This window comes from Anopheles merus, chromosome 3L, assembly GCF_017562075.2.
Source record: "Anopheles merus strain MAF chromosome 3L, AmerM5.1, whole genome shotgun sequence".
Lineage (NCBI taxonomy): Eukaryota > Metazoa > Arthropoda > Insecta > Diptera > Culicidae > Anopheles > Anopheles merus.
The window spans coordinates 32,400,169-32,425,860 of NC_054085.1; the positions used below are offsets into that span (position 1 = coordinate 32,400,169).

Genomic DNA, 25,692 nt, shown 5'->3' on the forward strand with positions numbered 1-25,692 from the left:
TTCCCTTCCTTACAGCCTCCTGCAGCTCGGATCTATCGATCAAGCTGTGGGATTTCCAGCAGACGTACGAGTGCGTCAAGACAATGCACGGGCACGATCACAACGTGTCGTCGGTGTCGTTCGTGCCGGCCGGCGACTTCCTGCTTTCCGCGTCCCGTGACAAAACGATCAAGATGTGGGAGGTGGCCAGCGGCTACTGCGTCAAGACGTTCACCGGCCACCGGGAGTGGGTGCGCATGGTGCGAGTAAACGTGGACGGTTCGCTGATGGCCTCCTGCTCGAACGACCACTCGGTACGGGTATGGCAGACGAACTCCAAGGAGTGCAAGGTATGTCGGAACGGATCCCTGCCCAAGGGATTGATTTAGTCAGTTTTTGTATTGCAAATGCTGTACCGTTTGGTCGTCCCTTTCCTATTTTCTCTCTAGGCTGAGCTGCGCGAGCACGAGAATACGGTAGAGTGCATTGCCTGGGCCCCGGAATCGGCAGCAGCGGCTATAAACGAGGCAGCCGGAGCAGACAACAAGAAGGGTGCACACCAAGGCCCATTCCTGGCATCGGGATCGAGAGACAAAACGATCAGGGTAGGTAGCATTTTGGCATAGCAGTTCAGTTGCATCTCTTCCAACGTTCGCTCATGAGATTGTGTCTATTTTTTTCTAGATTTGGGACGTCAGCTCCGGCTTGTGCCTGTTTACGCTGGCCGGCCACGACAATTGGGTGCGTGGTATCGTGTTTCACCCCGGCGGCAAGTACATGATTTCCGCTAGCGACGACAAAACGCTACGCATTTGGGATCTACGCAACAAGCGTTGCATGAAAACGCTCTACGCGCACTCACATTTCTGTACATCTTTGGGTAGGTGTTGCGGTTTCCACTCGGGATGTTGTTGCGTTTCTCTACTTAAGTTTCTACCTCCTCTCTTTTCCTTCGCAGATATGCATAAGTCCCATCCTTACGTCATATCCGGCAGCGTGGACACGACGGTTAAAGTTTGGGAGTGCCGCTAAGTCAAATCCCCCGACCCGCCCCCGCCGCCGCCCCCTCTCCCGTACACGACGCCACCTGACCAACTAACCCCAACTCTACCCCAGGTTGGCTGGCAGCTTGTTACTTTGTGTGTGTGTGTGTGTGTGTGGGTCCAACGGGAGACTCATTGGCGCTTTCTGTTTTATGTTCGCTCTTCGACAAAGCAAAGCAAATTAAACAACCACAGCCACACCGTATCGTGGGCCTGGAAGGATGCGTGGATTGGCAAAGCAGAAGGACCCACGGACCACAGTTATCCAGCATCGGCACCGCAGGCACCGTCATCACCACTATCATCGTCATCATCATCATCGTGGATACGTTTTCATTGCGATGTGTGCACCTGTGCGCATGGTTTGTGTTCAGTTTGTGTTGTCGTCCTCTGTTTAGGGTGGTGTAGAAAGTGGGTTTACAATGAGCGGAGGCAATGCAAGCAAAACTGTGAAAGATAGATGATACATGATAACAAGCGAGAGGGAAAGAGGAGAATGGGATGTTTTAGTTCAATATTAGTTTACGTTTTGTTCTATTTTACTCATATTGATCCAATGAATATTGTCAGTGGCGGTACGGATGTTTAGTAACACACACACAACCTATCGTTAGCCCAACCTTTAGCGCTGATTCACGCGTGTTCCTTCGTGCTCCTCCTTCGTAGAGCCGCTGGCTGTTAAACTCTCCAGCAAACCGTTAGCTTTTTCTCTGGGTTTAGACAAACTGGTTAAAATTGTGAAAACGAGATAATGTTTGCAATTATTGCTAAATCAAAATGCTACACTAATAGAGTGGATACACACAACAATTACACCACCACCCCTTTTGCCACATCAAATTGGAAACAGAAAACGCAACTCATTACGATATAATAATTATTAGAGAGCAAAGCATACACAAAACAATGACAAAAAAACATACACATTTTACAATTTGTCCATGCGCTGATCAAATGAGGAGGAAATTTGAAGTAGGTGGTACACGCTGGTGCCCGCTAACATCCACAATCGATGGCAAGGGCAGTACAGCGCAGGCAGGCACGAGTTCATTTTCACTCCTCGATTTGCTAGCTAGCGGAAGGTAGAGAATCCCCAAAAAGCTAACACTCATGCTTTGAAGATCGAAAGGATAAAACATGTTTCGAACCACCCGGAGTGGAGGTGAAAGCGAATCCAAAAAGAGGAGAGGCAGTAGCGGAATAATGGCAATTGGTGGCCTGAACAGCGCAGCACAGTGCAATGCAACTATCTATGTGGAAGGAGGGAGGCAAGCATTATTAATAACACAATATACTTACGGTTATCAAAAAGAAAAATGGGGCACAGTGGGAGGAACAATATTGAACGTCAAATTGAAACATTAGTAAGAGCGTGGAGCCTATAGGAGCAGCAGGGCGGGAAAATGGTGTAGGATTTTGGGGCAGAAGCAGAAGCAAACAGGCACGCTAAGTCAAGACGGAAGCAGGTCTACAACCTCACCGAACAACAATGGTCCGCCAGTGCGCGCGCGAGAGAGAGAGTGAGAGCCGCACGAAACACCAGCAAAACCGAAAAAAGCCGCCGACAACGCGTGCGCCACCCCATCCGTGTGTGCTCTTCCCTGTCGATTCTTCTCCGACTGCTCCCCGGGTCGTTACAATGTGGATCTATGACTCTTTGGCATGTATGATAGCGCTTTGGCATTGCCATTGCTACGATGTAGTTGTGCATGGGAGAAAGGTGTTCATTTAACACCTTTTGTGAGCTTTGGCTCTTGAGTTTTGGAGTTGTATGATTACTTACTGGCCATGCCTGCCTTATTGGTTGCATCATCTATGCTTATCACGGTCCAAAGGAACTTGCACCTTAAAATTGCTACACATTTTGATAGTTTTTTTTTTGCATTCCCCTACTTGTTGGGAGGTGGTTTTCCACCAACTTGCTTGACACTATTCAATTGAACAAAACAACAAACTAAATAAACTGCATATCTCTGTTATCTCTCACGGAGAAAGATTTGTGGGCCCATCCCCGGGAAGGGTCGGATTCGGCATCGATCACCCGCCCTCCCCGCGTACACTCGTCCAATTGCTTCATCCTTGTAAAATTGGCTTTGTTTTGTCGAAGGCTGTTTGTACATAGTGCGAATAGTAAAGTTTAATAAGAATTTTGTTTTAGAATGAGCTGAACAAATCAACGCTCTCCCAGTCGTGCCGCGGGTTAGTTTTTATGTGCGTGTGTGTGCGCGAGAGTTGCATAAACCAACCTCCCTGTGTGGTGATGACCCTTTTCGAGCTTTCGAAGGGTTGCCGGGGGGTGCAAACTTTCACGATTGCTATTCTTTACAACCGGCACACAAACCCCCCCCCACAGTCCATATAATGTAAATATTGTTACTGCACGTAAACAAACACGAACACGTTTTATACGCAGACCCTGTTGCAGATGTTGTGTACCAGTCTAGTGCGACAATTGATGATCGATCGGTCGACTTGGTTGGCAGTAAAAACCGGAGCAAGAAAAGACGGAAGGCATCGTATGTGGATGTGTGTGAGTGTGTCAGTGGCGTGAGTGGTGGTGATGATGAGATGGCCACAGGACATCACATGCTACTACCCTCACGCCATCGAGAAACGGCAACGGTTTTACGGCGTCCGTCATCGGTGCCGCTCGCTGGAAGCAAGGTGTAAACTGCGGAAATGTGTGTGAGTGTGTGCGACTTGTTTCATACTATTTAAATTATTAAAACCTATTTCTTAAACGCCCTCTTATATAATTGCTATGGCAAGCGGAAGAAGAGAAAAAAAACACAGAAAAAACATAGAAAATCAAGAGGTGTGTAGGAAAGAACCGCGCAAACTTGGTGCGCGAACCCCCAGCGGCAAGCGATTAGAAAGAGAAAGAGAGAGAGAGTGAGAGAGAGAGAGGGAGAGCAAGCTGGAAGCTGCAAACGAAAACATAATAATTACACACCCAAACACACACAACTGCTAATACTACTATTATTATGATTACCTATTATAATTGCTACGAATAATGGTGTTTTTCTACCCGTTGCTGTGGGGGGAAAGATTTAAGCGCGAGAGAACGCAACGGTAATAATACACGGAATAGTGTTAAACGCGATCTAATACGCAAGCGAATGCGCGCCTTGACACGCAAAAATGGGGCGATTTGCGTGTGTGTGTGTATGTGTTTGTGATGCGTTAGTGTGTCACTTGAAAAGCGTTGGGCGGGAAATGGCTCTTCTTAAGCCACGCTCAATGTCAGCAAATGCTCGAAATGTGCCGAAAATCTAAATGTCCCCGAAAAGAACAGCAATGCCGCGAAAAAGCGTGAAACAAGCGAAATGAAATGTGTTCCATCGAGTAAAAAATAAAACAAACGGAAGCATGCATGCATCAGATCAAGTGAGAATGGCACTCGTCGAATGGCTTCGGGTCATCCCACCGCCGCCGCCGCCTCCCTGTGTTGTTCCATCTGGCTGGCGGAACCCGGAGCATGATTTGGTTTTATTTCCTTCATGGTAAATAAAATTTAAATCTTAAACGACGATCTCAACGGAAAGGTGTGATTTGAAAATAAAGGAGAGCGGAAAGGGAATCATTAATTACAGACACACACGCACGAGCGAACGTTACACACACAAACACACGCATCGTTCCGGGAGTGCATGTCAAGGACCGCATAGAGAGTTCTGTAATAATATTCTTAAAGAAAGATATAAAACAGCAAGCAGAAACAGCTAAACAAACAAAACAAAACAAAACAAAAAAAGAACCTACGCGTTATTAAAAAGCAAACGAAACGGGATTATAATTTTGAAGAAACAAAAATATATATTATGGAAAACATTGACAGTGAAAACGAGAAGTGAGATAGCGACAGCGAGAAAGCGAGACAGACAGAGAGAGAGAGACAGAGAGAAAGCGAGAGAGTGCAAATATATTTAAAGTTTTATTATTTTCCCCCTCCTCCTCCTTTTGTTCATTCCGTTCGGTTGATTTCTACCTTGGAACGTTATTTTCTAGTTAAGAAAGTTTCGGAACAACGGAATGGAATTCATCGCTTGATTAGTTCTCAATGCTTAAGGAAAATGCTCAGTAAAAATTCCAATTGCTATTTAACTTATGAATTGTTTATTGATTTGTACCGCACACACACAGTTTCTACTGTTTGCCTGAGTTTTCTGTTTTTCCGGTATCTTCGTCCTCCTTTCTGTGAGACTGCTCCTTCTCTGCAGCGTTTGGTTCATCACCTTCGGCGTCGTTCATGGATTGAGGTGTTGAGTTTCCGGTTGATTTTTCTGTCGTTTCGTCTGTGTGTTGTGCTGTTCCTTCCTTCCCACTTATATCACTCTCCTTTCGGGCAGCATCATCGCTGGTTGCTTCATTTTGCCCCTCAGCCTTGTCCGTCTCCATCTCGTCCTTCGAATCTTCGCTCTGAGCCGGCCCATCGTCACCGTCGTCTTCCCCCTCACTCTCGTCAGACGATCCTTCCACCTCGTTTCCGCTTTCGCTGAGCTTCGGCTTTTTGCCCCGGTGGTGCGTCTTTTGCTTCGCCTTCTTCTTCAACCGCTTGGCCCGCTTCTTCGCCGTCCGCTCCTCGGCCGCCTTTCTGTTGTCCTCCAGCTTCTGCTGGAACGCATCGTCCAGCTGCTCGGCGTGGCTTTTCTCCTGTATTTGCTTCTGGCGGGCGTACTCCTTCCGGCGCAGATGGCGATACACGTGGAACTCGCCCGAACCGGCCCCCGCACTCGAGCCCATCACGTTGCGCACGAACGACGGTATGGCGGTGGAAAAGTCCCGATTTTTGCTCGGCGCCGGTATGATGACGGGTTTGTCCTGTGCGATACGAATCAAAGGGGAAACGTTAAATGTTGGCCCTCCGCCAGGGGGTGTTTGGAGTTTGCTTACCGGATTCTTCATCAGCTTCTCCAGCTTAGCCCGCTGTATGTCGGCCGCATTGCGCACGACAAACTTTTTCTTTTCCACCTCCTTGTCCTTCTGCTTCACTTCGTTTCGTATTTCCATGGTTTTGTGTCGTTTTTCTAGCCTGTAATTCGACTGTATTCTCACAAATTCGACAAACAAAATGCAATCGAGCAGGAATGTTTACATTTGCCTTGTGTTATTGTTTCTAGCCACTAGCTGGGCTGTCACAGTGGTCGCTCCAGAGGGCAGAATTGGGAAAAAGATTTTTTATAAATATTTTAGAATTTCGGTTCAAAAAATATTTGGAGAGATATTTATCTGAAATGTTTTTGATAAATAAAATTTGCAAACATTCGGCTGCAGCACACATTTATCATGCCTCATTTTAATTAAATGTAATAGTAAAAGGAAATAGTTCGTCACCCACAAATGTCAAAACCCACCGTGCAAACGGTTTTCAAACGGCCACATTCGGCCCTCACCCGCCCCTATGCAGTTTGTTGTGACAGTTCGCCTGACAGCTGTCGCGAGCCGTGTGCGCGTGCATTCTGGTGGTGTGTGAGTGTGCCTTGGCGATTTCGGAGAGCGGACGGAAAATTCAGGCCGAAGAAAACGGCCGGACTGGTTTTTGGCTGGTGCAAAAAAGGCGACAGGACTTCCGGGTGCTTTTCACACTTACCTTCCCACCCCTCCACAGGAAGCAGTGTCCTCGCCTAGCCGCGCGCGCTCTCGTGTTCGTGTGTGCGTGCGTGTGTGTGTGTACAGTGCATGGAAATTACAGAGACCGTGAAGAAGGAAGAAGTTTCGTCCAATCGTGCCCTCGCGCCGTGTGGAAGCAGCGTGTGACTTTCGACCGAAACGTGCGTGTGTAGAACCAGGAAACCGCCAGTGTTGTCTGCCTAAGCAGCGGGTTGTGAAATATGGCACTGGAAACGGAAAGTGTTCAATCGTCCGGAGCCGCAACGGAGGCGCTGTCCACTGCTGGTTCCGGGGAGGCGGGCGGCAAAAAGAAAGGTTAGATTTTATTTATTTTTTCAGCCAACTGTGGGGAGAGCATGCGAGTTTTGCAATCTTCTAACCCTCCCTGCGCCGTCTCGGGGCACACACTGTGCAAAGATGATGCAATTGACGGTCGAGCGTGTAATCCTCCGGCAGGAGACACGGCACGCTGTGTGATAGTCGATATATATCCTGCAGCGGGAGCGGATTCTTATCGATGTGCCGGTATCGGCGACGGTGAACCCCGATCGGACCGCGTGGTGGCACGACGAAAAAACCTTCTGCGCTCGCACCGCCCGTAGTCATATAATCAGTTACGTAATTACGACCATTTGACGGATGCTTGCCGATGGGTTCGCCGTGCATGGGCCGTAAGATCGGTTGCTTTGTTTGTCGTTAGAACGTTGCGTTCGATTGGTTCGAAAGGTTCTGCCAGATTGAACGGGAATAATTTGTTCGAAAAACACATGTAAAAATAGCTTTTTTGTTATTACATTTTATTACATGATGGTACGGTGCATTACTTCGAGTTGGACACATACTGTAGTTGATTTGTCGACTGTATTTGTTGGGGCATTCTGCATTAGTGTAAAAAACGATTGTTTGTATTTTACATAATTTACGAGTTTTTTTTATTTGTGAACGTAAAATTTCCATTAATTTAAAGGTGTAATAAAAGCATGGTAAAATATGTTAAAAAACATAGTTTCATTCCAACGCCTATGTTTGGGGTCTTTTCATTTGCCTTAACGCAGGCCCTGGAAACGGCACGGCATACTTCTTTAATAAATAATTTATTTAAATTCAGACAAATTTAAAACAAAGAAAAATATGTTTTTATTGATTTCAGTCTGTGAATTTATCAAAAATTATTTTTAAAATAAATTTCAACGCTAATCAAGCAAACTTTTATTGTGAAAACTTTTTAAAGTAAATTTTAACAAAGTTCCAACTCTTGCAAAGCGTTAAACGCACGTTTCGTGCAGCACCCGATAAGAAAGATCCACCTTTGGTTGTGTATTTCCAGTGAAGAATGATAAAGTGTTTTCTTTAGTTACCGTATCTTCTTGTCTGGCTGGTTGTTGGACCCTGTCAAGAAGCGCCCAACCTATTTTCCAAAGGCATGCAGATGAGCATCGCTTTGGTCTCTTTGGCCCGATAAGCACGTGTGTGCGAGAGAGAAGCGGCCCCCGTCTTCCAGATTGACATGGCTCATGTGTGTGTGTGCGTGCGTCGCTCCCGTCGCTGCACCGAAACGAATAGATACGGTCACCGGGTTTATCTGTTTAGTCTCTTTTTACCGCTCTGGCTTTGCTTGATAGATCGCGCCAGTCATTCCCGGAGTAGAGAGACCACACGACGAAAGAACGGACAGACCCCCTCAAGAAGATGCGATGCGTACTTCGGGACAGCAACGGGGCACACACTGACTGGTGTGCGCCGAGCACTCCTTTTCTTATCTTTTGCCCGGTGATGATCCCATGGCAGAGCGAAGAAGCAGGGTACGTGCGTGTGCGTAAGTGAAGTGCGCGGGCTAGTCGCGAGATGCTTTCCGTGCGGGAACGAAATTGGACAACAATCTGTACGCGGTGACGAAGAGGGAAGCGCGGCAAGACGTACAGGAGGGCTGCGTGTGTGGCAACAGACTTAACTAGGACAGCTTCACATAACGCCTCACCCAGGGCACGCTTGCTCACTATCGTTTCAGCTACCGGATTGTGTGTACAAGGCTCCGTCCCGGAAAAGAGTTTTGAAGTGGCCCTTCCCCCGTGCCCACCGCGCGTGATGAAATGTCGGCGCTCCCTATCAGCGCCCCCCGTTGATAATAGTTTACTCTTTGTCTGATTGATTGCGAATCGACGTTTCCCATTTAGCAACCACGGAAGGCACGGGTCTCCCTGTGGGCTAAACCTCGCAATGGGAAAGAAGGAGAGTAAAACAACTGCCCCACACAAAAGCAAGCAAGCACAAATGTGCATCTTAAGACGGCGGCGGTGGCGAGAAGAGCGGCTTTATTTGAACTTGGCAACACGACATCCGCGTAAAAGTGCACACAAAACGCAGCAGGCGCTCGCTCGCCCGTCGTCACTCGATTGCGCGCGCGCGCGCTCGCGCTGCTGACGAACCAGACGAGAGAGGGAGAGAGAGAGATGAGCCGCAGATGCGCATAGATCAGTGCCGGGCGAATGCACTTTGACGACCGGGGGATTGTGTTTCAGTTGCACATTTGCACATTTTGTGGACCGCTTCTGCCCTGCCCACCGATAAGGACGCGTTTGTCTCTTGAACGCGCGGGAAACGTCGCGAGGAGTCTGCCTTTTTTGTTTGTTTCGTCACTCCGTTTGTTAAGCAAACGTCCGGAAGCAATGTGTGTGTGTGTGTGGTTTGCATAGTAGCGAAGAATATGATGATGGCAAGATGGGATATTTTAATCAGTCAGTCTCAATGAATGCTAGAAAATCATCATTTGAGTTGCATTCGGTAGTTAATAGGATGGAAGTCTTTTATTCCTAATTATCTGCGAGTGCGCATTTAAATGGCGCAAGTAGATTGAGACGTAAAAAAAAGCTGCAATTGCAATTAATTATCACAAAGTTCATTTACAGCTCAAACTGTAACTCAAAACCATTGACAAGCTGTCGTCCGTTCTCCTGCGCATAGATTCTAAATCTACTTTGACGGTGAGAAGTTCCATCTCCCTATCTTTTGTGTTGTCTATTTTAGGGTATAACGACGGTGCGCCACCGCCATGCGGTTGTGCTGGCGCGTTTTGTGCCCCTTTTGCGCGACGTCGCCGGTAAAAGAGTCGCCGTTTTGTCACTGCAACGTCTGCAAACGAACGGGAAATGGGAAGGCAAAAAGGAACACGACGCGACAGGAGAAACCAATCACTGCTCCACCAGGAATAGCCCGCCATGCCCGGCGGATGAATATGTTCAAAAATAAACAGTTCACTCACACTGTCGTTGTTGGGTTCGGGTGTGCGCTGATTGCTACTGCCGCCGATGGGTTTGATTTAAAATTCGAACACCCCGATCCCATCCCATATACATATTCCGCCGTCGTCGTCACGTGGCAGAGATATTCCCCGCAGAGCCCCGGACAGCAGAGAGGCAGCCAGACACAATTTGGTCTGTGCTGGTCAGACAAAAAAAAAAAGAGGAATGGCCTAACTTCTTTTCGTCATACCTCGCTGTTTGTCTGACGAGTTCCGGTGTTCAGTTAGCACCTCCTCCGTCCGGTGTGTGCGCGTGTTTGTGTTTATGCATGTATCACGGTGCGATGCATATTGTGTTGATCGAGTTTCTCTTCTGCCGACATAATATTATCATACTTTTCTACTTCACCATCTCGACATTTGTATGCTTCCAGGGGTTTATTGCTCTTGTTGCTGTGTGCTTCAGCTAATTTTTTAAGCAAATAGTTTCCCTTTGCACAGATGCACGTTGCAGCGATTGGGAACGATCGTTTGAAAAAGCGCCATTTTAAAATTTAAATATAGAGTAGTGATGGGTGAAGTTGGGAAAAATTCCGGACTCCGATCCGACTCCAATAATTTTGGAACCGATTCCTGAAGTTATGCTGGGTAGACCCATTGTCCGGAGTCGTTCGAAATCGTCGGGAATCTCCCGATTCCCGAAATCGTTCGGAGTCGTCCGGAATCGTTCGGAGTCGTCCGGAATCGTTCGGAGTCGTCTGGAATCGTTCGGAGTCGTCTGGAGTCGTTCAGAGTCGTCCGAAGTTATTTGGTGTCGGAGTCATCCGGAGTCGTCTGGAGTCGTCCTGAGTCGTCCGGAGTCATCCAGAATCGGTTGGAGTCGGAGTCATCTGGAGTCGATCTTCGAAACAAAGGCTTGTATATAAAGTTCACGCAAAAACTGAAAGAAAAAAAAACACAACGAAATGAAATACTTGATCAAAAGCACATTGCACTGCACGGCTCCTGTTGACTTCGACCAAATCCCTTTCCGATTGACTCCGATGGACTCTAGACGACTCCAAACGACTCCGATAGACCCCAAACAACTCCAAACGACTCCGAACGACTCCGGACGACTTCGGACGACACCGTACGACTCCGTACGACTCCGGACGACTCCGACTCCTCGCAGACATAGATTTTTTCGGATTTTGCCGGAGTCGGATTCGGAATAACAATAGCCGGACTCGGATCGGAGTTCTGGGTGCGCTCCAAAGAGCACATCACTAATATTGAGTTCGTATCGAATCGCATCTCTCTGAAGATTCGAATGGCATAGTGGCCGACAGAAGAATGATCTCAAATTTGTTTCCAATTATCGATAAAAGAAACGAAACTAAAACATGCCATTAATCATTCTTTCCCTCCATTCTAGCGTTAATTTAACGTCCAGCACAATTAACGAGTAAGAAGACAATCGCAAACCATAAAAAAAATAAACAAAACACAAAAACAAGGATCCCCCCAAAGTTCAAGGTCTTCTATATGCTCGCGAGGCGTAAAGCTTGGCTGCCGCTGCTGGGTTGCACTGCACGCACGCGGGACGGACTGGTGTGATAAACGCGCAACCAGAAAAACAAAAACGCCTCACACGCATACATAGAAGCGGTACACGGTTTTGATGGTCCGCACACGACGATTGGACGATTAAAATGTTCTCGAGAGAGAAAGGAAACCCGGGGTGGGAGAAGAAGTTTGGAAGGGCAAATGAATTAAAGGTCGACGGCGGTTGTAGAAAAACACGGTTGCGGTTGCAGAGATGCTCCGTTCGCTGTTTGTCCGTTGTTTGAACGCCACCGTACCGTACCGTACCGGGTCCTATTTTTACATGTTCACATTTACACAGTGAAGAAAGTGTATCTATTTTCTCTTCGTACGCTGTTTTCACGAGTGCAGCAGGAATGGTGATGTGGTATAAGCCACATCCACACCGGCTGGGCGGCGGAGAGCGTGAAACACGATCACCACACGCGGGAGTTGTTGGGGCAATGGTTTTACGTAATGTTTGCTTCTCTCTCCTGATCGTCTCCCTGTGAGTGTGTTTCAATTTTGATTCGTGAGTTTGGGAGAGAATATTGATGCTGATCTGAACTAATAATTTTTGTAACTTTTATAACATTTATTTAAAATTACATTTAACCATTCCAAACTCGGCGTTAATTTTTTTTCTTTCGTTTCTTTAAGGTATGGCGAAGAACAAAAAACAGAATGGAAAAGCAAAAACTCCCCCGATGGTGGCAGCGGCGGCCGGTGAGCAGAAGGAAACGATCGGCAACGGACACGCGGAACAGAACGGGCTGAACGGACACGCGAGCTCGGAAGAGTCGGACCCGGCAGCTGCTGGCCCGAACGAGTCCGCGGACGATAAAAGCGCTGGCGTTGCCGGTGGCGGAGAGACCGAGCAGCAGCAGCAGCAGGAGGACGACGTGATGAGACTGATGCAGGAGACCGGCTTTACGGTGCAGGTGCTGTCGCCGGGCGTGGAGCCGCTCTCGATACAGGTGTCGAGCATGGAGCTGGTGCAGGAGATCCACCAGCTGCTGATGGACCGGGAGGACACGTGCCACCGGACGTGCTTCTCGCTGCAGCTCGACGGCCGCACGCTGGACAACTTTGCCGAGCTGAAGAACATCGACGGGCTGCAGGAGGGTTCCGTCATCCGGGTGGTCGAGGAGCCGTACACAATGCGCGAGGCGCGCATTCACGTGCGCCACGTGCGCGATCTGCTGAAATCGCTCGATCCGGCCGACGCGTACAACGGCGTCGACTGCAGCTCGCTCACCTTCCTGCACACCATCACGATGGGCGACATTATGGAGAAGAAAAAGACGCGCCAGGAGTCGGTCGACTGTACGCCGCCCGACTTTATCATGCCGGGGGCGCGGGAGCGTCCGCTGCTACCGCTGCAGCCGGGCACGGGCAAGAAGGGCACCCCGCAACCGCTCAAGGTGCTGACGACCTCGGCGTGGAACCCGCCGCCCGGGCCGCGCAAGCTGCACGGCGACCTGATGTACCTGTACGTGGTGACGATGGAGGACAAGCGGCTGCACATTAGCGCCTGCTCGCGCGGCTTCTACGTCAACCAGTCGACGGACGACGCGTTCAACCCGCAGCCGGCCAACCCGAGCTACCTCTCGCACTCGCTGATCGATCTGCTGTCGCAGATTTCCGCCACCTTCCGGCGCTGCTTCGCGCAGATGCAGAAGAAGCGCACCCAGCGGCATCCGTTCGAGCGCGTCGCCACGCCGTACCAGGTGTACACGTGGACGGCGCCCGCGCTCGAGCACACGATCGACGCGATCCGGGCGGAGGACACGTTCTCGTCCAAGCTCGGCTACGAGGAGCACATCCCCGGGCAGACGCGCGACTGGAACGAGGAGCTGCAAACGACGCGCGAGCTGCCGCGGGCGACGCTGCCCGAGCGGTTGCTGCGCGAGCGGGCCATCTTCAAGGTGCACAGCGATTTCGTGACGGCGGCGACGCGGGGCGCGATGGCCGTCATCGACGGGAACGTGATGCCGATCAATCCGGGCGAGGACGCGAAGACGCAGATGTTCATCTGGAACAACATCTTCTTCTCGCTCGGGTTCGACGTGCGGGACCACTACAAGGAGCTGGGCGGCGATGCGGCCGCGTTTGTGGCGCCGCGCAACGATCTGCACGGCGTGCGCGTGTACAGCGCGGTGGACGTGGAGGGGCTGTACACGCTCGGCACGGTGGTGATCGATTACCGCGGGTATCGCGTGACGGCCCAATCGATCATACCGGGCATTTTGGAGCGCGAGCAGGACCAGTCGGTCGTGTACGGGTCGATCGATTTCGGCAAAACCGTGCTGTCCCACCCGAAGTACCTGGAGCTGCTGAATGCGGCCGGCAAGCACCTGAAGATACTGCCGCACAGCGTGTACAACGACAAGGAGGAGGCGATCGAGCTGTGCTCGTCGGTGGAGTGCAAGGGCATCATCGGCAACGACGGGCGGCACTACATTCTCGATCTGCTGCGCACGTTCCCACCGGACGTGAACTTCCTGGCGCTGCCGGCGGAGGAGGAAGCGGTCGGCAAGGAGAGCCGGGCGATGGGCTTCCCGATCGAGCACCGGCACAAGCTGTGCTGTCTGCGGCAGGAGCTGTTGGAAGCGTTCGTGGAGAATCGGTATCTGATGTTCATGAAGCATGCGGCCGTCCAGCTGCAGCAGTGCGTTAAAATGAAGCAGGAGCAAAAGGCGGCTGCCGCCCAGAAAACGGAGGACGGTGGCAAACAGGCCGCCATCGAAGCAGCCGCCCCGGCAGAGGGTGATAAGGCGCCAGCAAAGGATGCAAAGGACGGCAAGGAGGCAGGCAAGGATGCGAAGGATGGTAAGGAGGAGGCATCGACAAAGGAAGCGGCGGCGGCTGCCGCACGCTCAGTACCGAAGCCAGACAGCGAGGATGCGAAGAAGCTGGTTGAGTCGCTGATCTCTAGCGACCAGAAGAACGAAAGCATGGAGGTGGTGAAGCGAGCGTGCGAAGCGGTCGGCTCGCTCAAGGAGTACGAGTTCAACATCCGCTTCAATCCGGACGTGTACTCGCCGGGCATACGGCACGTGGACGAGGAGCCGAACGCGGCCGGCTCGCTGCGCCGCCAGAAGCAGCTGGTAAAGGATGCGGCCGAGTTTCTGGTGAAGCACCAGATACCGAGCTTCGTGCACGAGTGTCTCGACCACACGTCCGCCCCGATGGACGGCGTCACGCTGACCGAGCTGCTGCACAACCGCGGCATTAACGTGCGCTACCTCGGCAAAGTGGTGGACCAGCTGGCCAAGATCAAGCAGCTCGAGTACCTGCACACGATCGCCGTGTCCGAGCTGATCGTGCGGGCGGCGAAGCACCTGTTCACCGCGTACCTGCAGCAGACGGACGTGATGAGCATGGCGGCCGCCATCAGCCACTTTTTGAACTGCTTCCTGACGGTGTCGACCGGTGGCTACCAGCCGGTGGCGAACGGTACCGGTGCCGACGGGGACGGCCAGCTGGCGGACGAGTTTGGACCGAAGGCCGGTGGCAAAAAGCAAAACAAACAGAGCAAGCGGGGAGGAGGAGGTGGTGGAAAGGGTGCCGCGGGTGGTGGCCGTAAGGCCACCTTTTCCGTGCCCTCGTCCGACAACTGCGAATGGACGGCGCTGACGTCCAAGGCGCTGTGGGCGCAGATCCGCCAGGAGCTGAAGGCGTACTGGGACTTTGAGCTGACGGTAGAGCAGCCGGCAAAGGAGGGCAAGGAAAGCAAGGCAGCGGTGATCGACTCGATCGAGCCGCTGATCGGTGCGTTCAAGCTGCAGAAAATCTCGCTGCTGCGTTCGTTCTGCCTGAAGACGGGCGTGCAGATTCTGCTGCAGGAGTACGCGTTCGAGCAGCGCAACCGGCCCGCGTTCACCGATGCGGACATCGTGAACGTGTTCCCGGTGGTGAAGCACATCAATCCGCGCGCCTCCGACGCGTACAACTTCTACACGACCGGCCAGACGAAGATCCAGCAGGGCTACCTGCAGGACGGGTACGGGCTGATCAGCGAAGCGCTCAACCTGCTGAACAACGTGTACGGCGCGATGCATCCGGAGAATGCCCAGTGCCTGCGCATGCTGGCCCGGCTCAGCTACATTATGGGCGATCCGCAGGAAGCGCTCGCGATCCAGCAGCGTGCCGTGCTGATGAGCGAGCGCGTGAACGGGGTCGACCATCCGTACACGATTTCGGAATATGTAAGTCAAAAAGCGACACCGGTTGCGGTCATTTGAAGCTTATTTGTGCTAATTGTTGGATCTGCTCCGCTTTCAGGGACACCTTGCATTGTACTGCTTTGCCAACAGTCAAATCACCACCGCACTTAAGCTGCTGTACCGTGCCCGGTATCTGGCGACCATCGTGTGCGGCGAGAACCATCCCGACATTGCGCTGATGGATGTAAGTAAACATAAATGACGCATTATTTATTTCTTATTTTTCTTTCTACCACAATTCGACACACTTTCTCGACTCTGCGTCGAGACTTTGTTTTTACTGTGATCAGTTTTGCAAATTTCATGACATATTCATGAATAATTCCGACTGAAACAAAATCATATTAGCGTGACGAACTCTTCTGTGATGATCAGAGGTGAGACTCATACAGTTGGTCTGACCATCACATGCTTGGTGATATTTTGTGCAACCAACTCTTGGTCTGTCACTTCGTCGTGACATTTTCTGTCGGTGATCATCACGATAGTCATTATAGTCACACGTCAAGTATATTCCAAGAATGCCGTGATTATCAACAACAGAGAATGTCGTGACCAAGTGAGTGATCAAGAGTTGAGAGCTAAAGAAAATGTTATCAAGCATATGATTGGTCCACGAACTGTTTGAGTCTCACCTCTGATCATCTCCGTTGTGTATGTGAGCTACGTTTCGTTCAGTCATGAGTGTTGATGACTGAAACAGTGGCATTTGGCAGCACTGATCTTATCTTATTTTGGCTCAACAACCGATGTCGGTCAAGGCCTGCCTGTACCACTCTACTTGTGGGCCTGTGGGCAGCACTGATCACAGCCAGAAAAAGTCATTAATATGTTTGCGACGGCATTAAGCTCAGCTTGTCAGTCAGAGCATAGCGTTCAACTCAAGCATTCGCATGTTGCGTTCGACATGTCATGACGCAATTTCATTGAGTATCAGCAATGACCATCAAGCTACCACGGATATGGTCATTGTTTTCGTTGGTGAACATCACGTGATACTCATGACATTTTGCAGTACTGATAATACCGCAACGTCTTGCAACTGGCTAAGACAGATTCGGGAAGGGGTCCCGCGGTCTTGAGATAAAGTGTGAAACACCCTGTATCAATGAATAAATGACCAAAACCGATTCGTTTTTGGCCCTTGCAGAGCAACATCAGCTTGATCCTACACGCGGTCGGCGAGTACGAACTGTCGCTGCGCTTCCTGGAGCACGCACTCGCCCTCAACATTCGGTACTACGGCGAAAAGTCGCTCAAGGTGGCAGTTAGCTACCATCTAGTGGCGCGAACGCAAAGCTGCATGGGCGACTTCCGATCCGCGCTGGTCAACGAAAAGGAAACGTATGCCATCTACAAACAGCAGGTAAGTTTGTGTGGTTGTGCTACCGAAACGAGCAACTGTTGGATACACATTTACGCTAAATGTACGCTCCTTTACCACTACCACAGCTCGGTGAAAATCATGAAAAGACGCAGGAATCCTCCGAATGCCTTCGCCATCTGACGCAGCAGGCGGTCGTGCTGCAGAAGAAGATGAACTACGCCAACGGCAAGCTGCTGAGCACCGGGTTGCCCCCGATTCACATTCAGCCACCCTCGATGGGCTCGGTGCTGGACATGCTGAATGCAATCAATGGCATCATTTTTGTACAAATTAGGTAAGCACAGGGGCTGTTTTTTCATTTGCACTTCAAAATTCAAACACGCACACTCTGGCTCTCTCTCTCGCTCTCTCGTTGCCAAACACAGTTCCAAAGAGATTGCCAACTTCAAGAACGAAATCGAAAAGCGCCAGAAGGAGGCGGGCGCCCAGTCGCAACAGCCCGGCGGTGGTCCGGTGCAAGCCAACCAGGAGGAAGTCGACCAGATGCTGATGGAAACGATGCAAAAGACGGCCGCCGGCATTCCGTTCGAGGAGCAGGATGGCGAGAAGAAGGACGGTGCGGCGGTAGAGAAGCAGCCCGCCGAGGTGACGTCGAGTTGAAGCCGATGCACCACGATGATGCGGTAACGGTCGCCGCTGCTGCAGCTGCGGTTTGCCTTGGGTCGCCAAAAATGATTGGACAGCTGTGAAGGACGCCCGCGGCCGCGCAGAACACACACATACACAGTGGAAAGCCAGTTCACTAATGGAGAAGAATTTGTGGTAGAATAGTTTTCGATTTGGATACGTTTTACTGTCTTTGTTTTGGCGCCGCGCGGTAACAATACGAGTGCTAATACAATACGAGTTTTGGCCCCGCGCGGTGTTTAGTGCTAAGCAGCGTGTACGCTGTGCCTTTTCTTTTTCTTCTTCAATAGTAATAATACTACTTCTACCTTCGAATAGGGAAAGCACCGCACTAGCAAACCATACCATCCATCCCGCCCTCCTCCTTCAAATCCATTTCTCCATTCTCTCGTCTGTTGTAGTTTGTAGGCCAATTTAGTGTAGTAGTTTGTTTGTTTTTTTTTTTTGCTCGGCATATTAGTAGTTGCGTCGAGAGTTTTGACCGTTGCCCGAGTACTAAATCACTTCCACCAGGTGGTTATTATTGAAAGGTGGGGGCATGTGTTCTGCTCTTTTGCGGTCGATTGTAGGTTTAAAGCGTTGAGTTTCAACAGCCGTGTCTTTGTTTAAGTTTGTTTTTTCTTCTTTCCCCTACGCTTAAATATCTATGTAATCATGCCTTTTGCGTTGTGTAGAGAGAGAGAGAGAGAGGAGAGACAGAGCGAGGCAGTTGACGCTTATTACCGTCACAAAGATCGTAGGGGGTATACCTTACCCGAAATAACCGAGCAGGAGAAGGAAGAGCCCTCAATAGTGAAGAAACAGGGTGGGTAAGGCGTTAAACTTGCCAAGAAACAAATCCATGCATTAGTTCAATCATTGCGCAAAGCCAAACATACTACACTACAACACCCCGTGAGTTCCTTTTAACGCTTGCGCGAGAGTGAGAAAAGAGATGCATTAAAGCAAAGTAAGTGCAATATGAAAAGAAAAAAATGGGAAAATCGTACAGAGTGCACGCAAACGGTAAACCCCGCCATCAGAAAAATAAATAGTCAATAAGCGAGCGCAGCAAGCCTAGAACACGTGGTCGCTTGCGACACAGCACACGCGCACGCAAGCGCAAAACGATGTGTTCCGCTCTAGTCAGCGTCCACTATACGACCAAAAGAATCAAACAAAAAGTTAGTTCAAAATTAATTTGACGCCTTCTAATACAAAGGCACGAGGCACACCAGTGCATATCTACATTCTTTTTGGTGCCCTTTTTTTTTGAAGCTTTTTAGGCCTAATATTTGAGGCAAAATGATGGTGCCCTCTCTTCGTTTTAGTACGCACAAGCTAGGTAAGGAAAGCGATTTTCTTTGCGCAAACAAACCCATACCCATACAAGCTTCTCCTACTAATCTATTTGCTATTGGATGCTTTTGGATTACGTTACGGTTAGAGCATAGAAGAGTGGCAGATGATGAAAAAACACCTCAAAACACAAACATCACCTTAACCAGTAGGAGTTTGAACGCGAATCACATTGAAATAAATGCATCAATCAAACGGGGGCGCGCACTTACCCTTAACCACCTCACGACTCTGCAAGAAAGCATCGAGACCGCAGAGTGTAGAAGATAATCTTGATCTGTGGCGATGTTTCGGCGGAATTAGAAGGATACTCTAGCATTAAGCAGCACTTGCACCCCAGCACGCACTATCCTATTTAGCTAGGCTGTCGTTGCGCAGCCCGGGAGTTTAGTGTGTCGAGAATCGAAGATAATCGAAAGGGGAAGGAATTCACTATTGGAATTGAAGAACATGCCTCCTTGCTCAGTTGCAGGGTACAGTCGTCAACTCGCACGGCTTAACAACAGGCCCGTGTCCAGGGCCCAATCCGTCATACAGGACCGTCTCCCCGTAGCAAGGACTGACTTAGCCGGCTGCGTGGTACTCAATAAGTCCCGGAAGCCTGTATAAGCTGGCATGATCGCGTAGATCGGACAAAAAAGACAATAGACGCGCCAACCCGTGAAGCAAGCATAACTACGTCGTGGAACAATCTCTCCTCACAACATACCGTTGCGCAGTGTATGGCTAACACTGCGAACGACACACGCTGCCAAACGAAGTGAAGTAAAGTAGGAAAGACCATTACAAATATTGTTGGTGTGTAGCTTAGGTAACAGTCGGATTGATGAACCAATGCTTCGTTTCACAGATCCGGAATAATATGCCTCGAATCGATGCGCGTACCATTCAAACGGACACATACGGACACACTTACCGGCAAAAGAGGAGTCACGGTTTAGGGGAGAACAAAAAAAAAACAGGAACGGTTAGAGAATATCGAACGGGCGCGAGACAGTGGTGCTCCTTTTACTTTTACTAAACCGGAAGCCGCAGGAGGGTTTAACGCATATTGAACGGCGAAAGGGAAGATCGAACAAACAGAAACAGAAATAAACTTATCAAAGTAGAGTTCCAGAAATGAGTGTTTATTTGCTATCTTTTTTAATGCTTTATCTACATTTAAATTTTTTTTTATAAAGGGCACATGAACTTATTTTTCAAAATTTCATAAATATTTTTTAAATATTTTCCCTCGATGTCCCTTATCTCTACGACCGGCATACCCGGGTATCCCATACACTTTGTATGGGAAATGATAGCTTTTAATTTTAAAACTAATCAATTTTGATGTAATGAATATTAAAAGATGAAATTTGGTTAAACCATAAAGGCAATTAGTCTTATTTACTTTGTTGAAGAAATGGGAATTTTGATATTTCATTTACTATTTTTAAAATATTGAGAAAAACATTGAGACAACGGTTAAAAATAAGTATTTTCTAGAGAAAATAAATCTATTTACCGGTGGTGCTGTAATTGTGCTCATCACTGTTTATTGCATCGCAACTGTCTATATACACCTTGGTCGCCTCTTTGACAGCTGCGTTGAAAGCGTCGCCGCTAGTCGAAAAAAAAAACTATAAACAAAAACACAACCAGTTCGTGAACATTATTTCCGTGTTTTCCTCCCTTTTACCAACCAATACTCGCTACCGTCGATGGCTTTATTAGTTTTCATGTGAAAAGTGCTCGGAAAAGCTACGCGATGGCGATGCCCGTCGATATCAACCGCCTGAACGACGGCTGGCTGGAGCTGGAAAGTGATCCCGGTCTGTTCACGCTGCTGCTGGAGGATTTCGGCGTGAAGGGCGTGCAGGTGGAGGAGATCTACGACCTGCAAAAGAACCTCGAGGGCCAGGTGTACGGGTTTATCTTTCTGTTTCGCTGGATCGAGGAGCGGCGGGCCCGCCGGAAGATCGTGGAAACGACCGACATCTACGTGAAGGACGAGGATGCGGTGAACAACATCTTCTTCGCCCAGCAGGTGGTTCCGAACAGCTGTGCCACCCATGCGCTGCTGTCGGTGCTGCTGAACTGCTCCGACATCGATCTCGGCCAGACGCTCAGCCGGCTAAAGATGCACACGAAGGGCATGAGCCCGGAGAACAAGGGCTGGGCGATCGGGAACACGCCCGAGCTGGCCTGTGCGCACAATTCGCACGCGATGCCGCAGGCCCGCCGCCGGATGGATCGAAACTCGGGCGTCAGTACGGGACGGTTCACCGGGGAGGCGTTCCACTTCGTTTCGTTCGTGCCGATCGAGGGCCGGCTGTTCGAGCTGGATGGGCTGAAACCGTTCCCGATGGACCACGGGCCGTGGGCGGAGAAGGAAGCGTGGACGGACAAGTTTCGGCGGGTCATGTCGGACCGGCTCGGCATAACGACGGGCGAGCAGGACATTCGCTTCAACCTGATGGCGGTCGTGCCGGATCGGCGCATTGCCATTACGCACAAGCTGAAAATGCTGCGCACGAACCAAACGATCGTGTCGGCTGCGCTGGAGAAGCTGCTGAAATCGGAAAAGAAGGAAGCAACGAGCGCGGCAACGGCCGGCGGTTCGCGAACACTGAACGCGTCCGTCAAGAAGGAAGCGGACGAAACGACCCCGGTAAAGCTGTCCGACGAATACTCAGAGCTGCTAGCGATCAAGGAGGAAAAGCAACCGGATCAACCGTCGTCCTCGTCCTCGTCGGTGGCCGTCTCGAAGGAGCTCGAATCGTTCGTCTCCATGAACAGTTCGTCCGATTCGGTGGAAATCATCGGCGAGCCGGACATCAAACCGGAGCCGGACCACTCCTCACCGCCCTCGCCGCCCTCGTCGTTCATCGGGGCGGGCACGTTTTCGCCGAAAGATTTGCTGTCGCTGCTGAAGAACCTCGAATCGGAAATCGCCATCACCGAGCAGCACCTGTGCGACGAGAACGAGAAGCGCGACCGGTTCAAGCTGGACGACTGCCGGCGCACGCACAACTACGACGAGTTTATCTGCACGTTCCTGTCGATGCTGGCGCACCAGGGCGTGCTGGCCGAGCTGGTCTCGCAGGATCTGATCGCGACGCGGAAACCGAGCATGGGCGGCATCCAGAACAGCGCCAGCCGGGCGATCTCGCGCAGCTACAAGAAGGCGGCCACGAACGGCACGTCCCCGAAGGCGCCCGGGTCGAAGCGGCGCCGGGGCAGGGCCAAGTGTCGCAAGCGGAAGTAGTGGAAAAGCGGCAAGGGGGGGGGGGTGGCGATTTTATTTTACTCATCATTCACTTTTGATACTCTTCATCCAATAAATTCCACAATGTTACCCATAGCGAAAAGAAAGGGAATACGAAACTGAATTAGTATCATTTCCTTTCATAAGTTTCGATAATGAATTTACAGAATAATTCGTCTGGCCAAACCGCCAAAAATGAAATTTTGAAAAAGAGCAAAGCTTCAGTATAACTTTTTCACCGGGAAGCGACTTGACAGCTCTTCCTTCAATCAAAGTACAAGGTGGATTAAAAATATCAGGTGGTGGATTAGGGCCTTTGGGGGCAGAGTGACCAGAAATACCGATTTATCTGTATTCCTACCGATTTTTGATATGCCTACCGATTCACAGATGAGCCCCCTAAAACTACCGATTTTTCATTTATCCTACCGAAAATCACAGATTTTTTCGTAATACTGACCAAAAAGTCATATTACCATTTCCCAAATCACTTAATGTATTAAACTCTATATGGAAATCACTAGCAACCAGAACCAGAACTTCAACAGAGACAACTAAGGCCCGTGTCTGCACTTCATGAACTCGAACGCGCTGATAAAATTGTATATGCAATTTGACAGATAATGTAACCCGGCGCTCTAGCAGCAACAGAACACGACATCGAACATGAAAACTGTATAGGACTTCCCAAGCGCCACAGATTAAGCTTAAACGACTGGAAAATTGAATATCCATAGAAAAAAAAAATGAAAGCTCCACAGCTTCATTGGTTTGATCAATAGATGGCGTATTACAACTCATCATTATATTGCTATCCTTTTCTTGCAATGTGTTTCGACAAGTTTCATCTTATCATGACCTATATAGCCTTCTAACTTTCTGAGCAAAAATCTATATGAATGGTCGTGTGGTCAGATACGTGAGTATCAACACCAACGACCATTACTCTAATCTCACTTGCTTCAGTGCTGGTGGTTTCTGTTGGAGTTTAGTATTTAAACAATCGTATCGCCGTTCTAGTTCTAGCGATGCATAACTTCAATGCGAAACCATACAAAAGTACAGAGGAAATGAGAAAGCTCTCCTCCAAGCGAGGAAGCTCCACAGGTTGGGTATCCCACAAACAGATGGCGCCACCAGCTTTTTTGCTATTTTTAGAATGCATGAGTCGTTTGCCGTCTGCTAAACGAAGTCTTTCTATATTCCGTTTAGGTAGAGAATTTGAGGCGTTTAGAAGGCGTTTAGTGGTCGTTTAGTGGATTTGTGGCACTTGGGTACGCTGGCTATCGTAGTTTTGGCTGAAGTCTAGCGTATTTTTTTGCGTATTTTTTGACACAAAACGACGCAAAAACTACGCAGAAAACTGCTCGAATTTGCGCAGCGGGAGGCATGATAAAATTCTCTGAACGCCTTGATTTCTTCCGTCGCTTTGCGCAGCGGGCGCTATGAACCAAATCTAAACTATCTCCTTTAAATAAATGAAAGATGTTATTTTCTCGTGCTGTTCCTCATGGGACAGATTAGCTTCCATCTACGACAACCCCCCCCCCCCCCCGCTCAACACTTCAAAGCCTACCGAAAACTACCGAAATAATCTTAAACTCCTACCGAAAACTACCGATAAAATTTTGATGCGCCTACCGAAAACCGCAAAAATAATCTGGCCACTCTGTTTGGGGGGTCGCCAAGCTTAGCAAATAGAACAGATTTCTTTGTTATTATGTGCATTTTTGTGTGTCTATTGATTTTATCGAAAAAATGAGATATATTAACAAAAGATAAATTCACGGAATAAAACAAAATAACACACTTTAATCCATATTTTAATGTTTGATAAGAACTCGCAAAGTCCAAAATATATTTTTAAAGAATATTTAATCGAAAAAATGGGGTAGATAAATTATATGAACAAATTTAATAAATGTAAACAATGTTTGAATCCTGGGGACCTTACGTCAAGTGACGAATTGTCAAAATGCACTAGAGTCCACCACCTGATATTTTTAAATCCACCTTGATCAAAGTAGCTGTCAAGCTTACCATTCTCTCTCTCTCTCTCTCTCTCTCTCTCTCTCTCTCTCTCTCTCTCTCTCTCTCTCTCTCTCTCTATACACCTCGGCCAGCAATAACACACGAAATCGTTCTTTTCTCGGTGATTTGTTTTGATATCGTGCGAAGTCTTCGCGGAACACGGGACACAAAAAGGCTCCCCGGAACGTCGGAAGCAGATAGTCGCGCACACACACACACCGTCCCGTTGCCAGTTGCTGAAGTTCCGGTTTTAACGCGCCATGGTAATGTTGCGCTCGGTGCTGTCCTCCGCCAAGCGCGTGCCGCTGATCAAGTTCCGCAAGGGTGGCCCGTTCCAGGAGGCGGCCAGCCATACGGCGGGCGGTGCAGCCGCCAACACAGCCGCTCCAGCGGTAAGTCCACGCCGAAAGAGCTGAGCTAATCCTGTGCAGATGGCAAAACAACGCCAACGGTGTTCCCACGGATGCTGCAGCACCAATGGTTGCTTTTCGTCCGGGCGAGCGTTCCGCACATTTTGTTCGGGTTACATAATTGTTTACAGTGTTCCATTGTGCAGTGTGTAATCATGCTGCTGCTGCTGCTGCTGCCACTGCCTGTGTTTGGCCAAAAACCGTGACTGATTCGCACACGCCTTTTGTTTATTTTTAGCACGCACGGTCGGTGTCGTCGGGCGAGGCGATTGAGGAATGGCAGCTGCCGGCACGCTACCGCAGGAAACCGATCGATGACGTCGAGATGGATTGCATTAACCGGGGCGGAGCACCAGCCTAAACCGCTGGTGGGGAGGGCACCGGGCCAGAGCGTAGGTGGTTCCGTCGTGCGTAATCTCCCCCACCCACCACTCTCCGGATGGTCCCGATGGCTTGGCGGCGTTGGGGCACATGCGTTCCCTAGTTAGTAAAGAGAAAAGAGAGAGAGAGAGAGAGAGAAAAGAGAGTAAAAAACACAAGGCGATAGCCGGACGGCAAGCGGAAGCAACAGTTATGCGTTAGTACAATTCGAAAAGTAATGTAAAAGGCAGTTTAATTTAAAAAAAAATCCGTCCTTTTTCTCTATTTTCACGCTTTTTCAGGGCTCTGGTGTAGTTTCTAAAAAGCAATGTACGTTACAAAACAAAACCCTATTCTGAATTGGAGCGGCACTCGAAATTGAAAACAGTGAGTTACAAAATTAACATCCGCAACTAATCAGCAGCAGAGGCGGTGAGGGAAGGTGCTTCGTGGTTTGATCTACAGGATGTGCAGCTCCAATCGGCACAACACAGGGCGTGCATGCAGGCTACTTTCGTGCTACAATAAATAATTCTATCTATATCAAGAATGGTGCTAACAGTAACACAACAAGCGTGTGTGTGTGTGTGTGTGCGTTCTGAGTGCTGCTGGTCGTCCGTGTCG

General features: G+C 49.5%; 5 protein-coding genes across 12 annotated transcripts in view; 4 read left to right on the plus strand and 1 right to left on the minus strand.

Moving 5' to 3' along the window:
* LOC121598554 (lissencephaly-1 homolog) overlaps nucleotides 1–3,801 on the plus strand; it is a 54,538-nt gene extending 50,737 nt beyond the window's left edge. For all 8 annotated transcript variants that reach the window (XM_041925571.1, XM_041925568.1, XM_041925567.1 and 5 more), the window contains 4 exons: nucleotides 16–329; nucleotides 429–584; nucleotides 664–859; nucleotides 938–3,801. In XM_041925571.1, the coding sequence (XP_041781505.1) occupies nucleotides 16–329; nucleotides 429–584; nucleotides 664–859; nucleotides 938–1,011 (740 nt within the window). In that variant the 3' untranslated portion in view covers nucleotides 1,012–3,801. The remainder of the gene's footprint in view (nucleotides 1–15; nucleotides 330–428; nucleotides 585–663; nucleotides 860–937) is intronic.
* Nucleotides 3,802–5,118: 1,317 nt separating this feature from the next.
* Nucleotides 5,119–6,161, minus strand: LOC121598559 (PRKR-interacting protein 1 homolog). Its single transcript, XM_041925579.1, has 2 exons — nucleotides 5,919–6,161; nucleotides 5,119–5,846 (listed from the first exon to the last, which is right to left on the minus strand). The coding sequence occupies exons 1-2, from the start codon at nucleotides 6,033–6,035 to the stop codon at nucleotides 5,172–5,174; spliced, it is 792 nt and encodes a 263-aa protein (XP_041781513.1). The 5' UTR covers nucleotides 6,036–6,161; the 3' UTR covers nucleotides 5,119–5,171.
* Nucleotides 6,162–6,431: 270 nt separating this feature from the next.
* LOC121598552 (clustered mitochondria protein homolog) lies at nucleotides 6,432–20,140 on the plus strand. Its single transcript, XM_041925565.1, has 6 exons — nucleotides 6,432–6,950; nucleotides 12,100–15,650; nucleotides 15,727–15,852; nucleotides 16,819–17,034; nucleotides 17,121–17,329; nucleotides 17,421–20,140. Exons 1-6 carry the CDS (start codon nucleotides 6,857–6,859, stop codon nucleotides 17,653–17,655), a joined length of 4,431 nt encoding a protein of 1,476 aa, XP_041781499.1. The 5' UTR covers nucleotides 6,432–6,856; the 3' UTR covers nucleotides 17,656–20,140.
* A 460-nt stretch (nucleotides 20,141–20,600) lies between these two features.
* LOC121600220 (ubiquitin carboxyl-terminal hydrolase calypso) lies at nucleotides 20,601–22,379 on the plus strand. Its single transcript, XM_041928633.1, has one exon. It carries the CDS (start codon nucleotides 20,768–20,770, stop codon nucleotides 22,265–22,267), a length of 1,500 nt encoding a protein of 499 aa, XP_041784567.1. The 5' UTR covers nucleotides 20,601–20,767; the 3' UTR covers nucleotides 22,268–22,379.
* Nucleotides 22,380–24,437: 2,058 nt separating this feature from the next.
* Nucleotides 24,438–25,235, plus strand: LOC121600286. The gene is made up of 2 exons (XM_041928734.1): nucleotides 24,438–24,690; nucleotides 24,947–25,235. Exons 1-2 carry the CDS (start codon nucleotides 24,559–24,561, stop codon nucleotides 25,067–25,069), a joined length of 255 nt encoding a protein of 84 aa, XP_041784668.1. The 5' UTR covers nucleotides 24,438–24,558; the 3' UTR covers nucleotides 25,070–25,235.
* The last annotated feature ends 457 nt before the right edge of the window (nucleotides 25,236–25,692 follow it).